General features: G+C 50.3%; 1 protein-coding gene across 1 annotated transcript in view; it reads right to left on the bottom strand.

Annotated features, from left to right (window-relative positions):
* Nucleotides 1-386: 386 nt before the first annotated feature.
* nub1 (negative regulator of ubiquitin-like proteins 1) overlaps nt 387-1,837 on the bottom strand; it is a gene marked incomplete at its 5' end in the record, with an annotated part of 8,337 nt that continues 6,886 nt past the window's right edge. The window contains 2 exons of the mRNA XM_005752528.1: nt 387-827; nt 1,363-1,558. Of these exons, the coding sequence (XP_005752585.1) occupies nt 688-827; nt 1,363-1,558 (336 nt within the window). The remainder of the gene's footprint in view (nt 828-1,362; nt 1,559-1,837) is intronic.

The raw sequence follows: 1,837 nt of genomic DNA, 5'->3' as shown, positions 1-1,837 counted from the left end.
ATGTTTGGAATCATGTATGATTCTCGTTGCACTTCTCACGTGTGCACCACTTTGTGTTGGTCTTTCACGTGGAATTCCAATAACATTGATTCATGTTTGTGGCTGTAATGTGACAAAATGTGGGAAAGTTCAAGGGGCCGAATACTTTTGTAAACCACTGTAGCAGCCTTTCCTGCTCAGACTCAGCTTTGTCTCACAGTTCTTCTGGAAGGTTCTGAGGGTTCGAGCCTGAAGTGCAGAGTGAGACTCAGAGTGAAGACTGAGTCTGTTGATGCACCACCCTAACCCCCATGCTACACCTCCTCCACCACCAATCAGCTTCAGTGTTCTTCTCACTGACCTGGTGTTTTTGCTTTTGTGTTTTTGTGTTTTCAGACAGACAGAAACACTTTGTGTCGTCTTTATTGGCTCCATCACAACCAAAGAATCAACAGGAAACTGCTCAGACACAAACTGAGACTCTGCTTTGATCCAACATCACCAACAATGATGTCATTGATGATGTCACTGATTAAACTGATACACCTGTGCGGTTTGAGCAGCAGGACTCTGAATTATTGCTGAACAGATGATCGTCACTGTCTCCACATTGGCACGCCGCTCTGAACTCCCCGACTGCAGGACGATCTGTGTGTGCGCGTGTTTGTTCTACACAGCGACAATACTCGACCCGGCCTGAGCGTGTCACTAGGTGTGGGCGGGCTCACGGTGCAGGTACGCCTTCATGGCAGAGATGAGCTCGCTCTCCTCCTCCAGCGTGAGGTCCAGGTAGTCCTCCTCGTGGGGGGCGATGTCCTCGAGCACCTCGCTCACCAGCTCGCTGTCCTCTGGAGGGTCACACAAGCAGACTTTAGATCATGTGACTTTTCTTTTCTGTTTTTGTCTTTAAGGTTTTTTATTGATTCTATTTTAAACATTTAATCTCCGACTGACAGTCTGTGTGAAATCACAACTACACCTCTGAGGTACATTCCTCAGCTCGTCGGGTCACTCAGGCTTTCTATTGGACTATGAGGAGTTTCTAAACCACATGACCGTCCTTACTGAAGCCCCATTGGCTGGTTCTGTTAGCATGTTTTCACAGTGACTGATGAGATGAAGATGAACCTGCTCTAAACGAGTTTCACCCTGTGAGCTCTCAGTTTCAGAGAAAAGCAAAGAGACGTCTGTAGAAGTTTCCATGCTCGTCAGACAAAACGAGTCACAGAGACTGAGGAAGACGAAAGGTCTAATCTGGCAGCTCAGGTCCTTACAAAGGATGAGATCTGCTGAAATCTGCCTCGTTCAAACATAGACTCGCTCACTTCCTGTTCTGTAACTTTGTTTTGTTTATGCTGGATGAACGAAGGGCGGTTCTGTTACCTGGGGAGCTGGAGGCGGAGCTGGGCTCCTCTGAGGATGGTGTGGAGGAGGAGGAGGATGTGGAGGGCGGGGTCAGCAGCTCCGGGGAGAGGACGCCCTGGCTGTCCAACAGCAGCTGTGTCGCTGATTGGACGTCTCCACCTGTCAGTCTGAGCGCCGCTTCAGCCGAATCCCGCTCGAATCCCAAATACAACAGCTGGAGGGACAGAAAGAGAACAGCTGGAGGAGACACAGCTGGAGGAGAGCAGCTGGAAGAGAGCAGCTGGAGGAGACACAGCTGGAGGAGAGCAGCTGGAAGAGAGCAGCTGGAGGGACAGAAAGAGAACAGCTGGAGGAGAACAGCTGGAGGAGAACAGCTGGAAGAGAACAGCTGGAGGAGACAGCTGGAGGAGACACAGCTGAAGAAGACACAGCTGGAGGGACAGAAAGAGAACAGCTGGAGGAGAACAGCTGGAAGAGACAGCTGGAGGAGAGC

Source organism: Pundamilia nyererei, unplaced genomic scaffold (assembly GCF_000239375.1).
Source record: "Pundamilia nyererei isolate P.nyererei 1_Seehausen unplaced genomic scaffold, PunNye1.0 scaffold00364, whole genome shotgun sequence".
NCBI lineage: Eukaryota > Metazoa > Chordata > Actinopteri > Cichliformes > Cichlidae > Pundamilia > Pundamilia nyererei.
The sequence above is the reverse complement of the archived record's forward strand: the minus strand, read 5'-3'. Positions and strand labels throughout refer to the sequence as shown.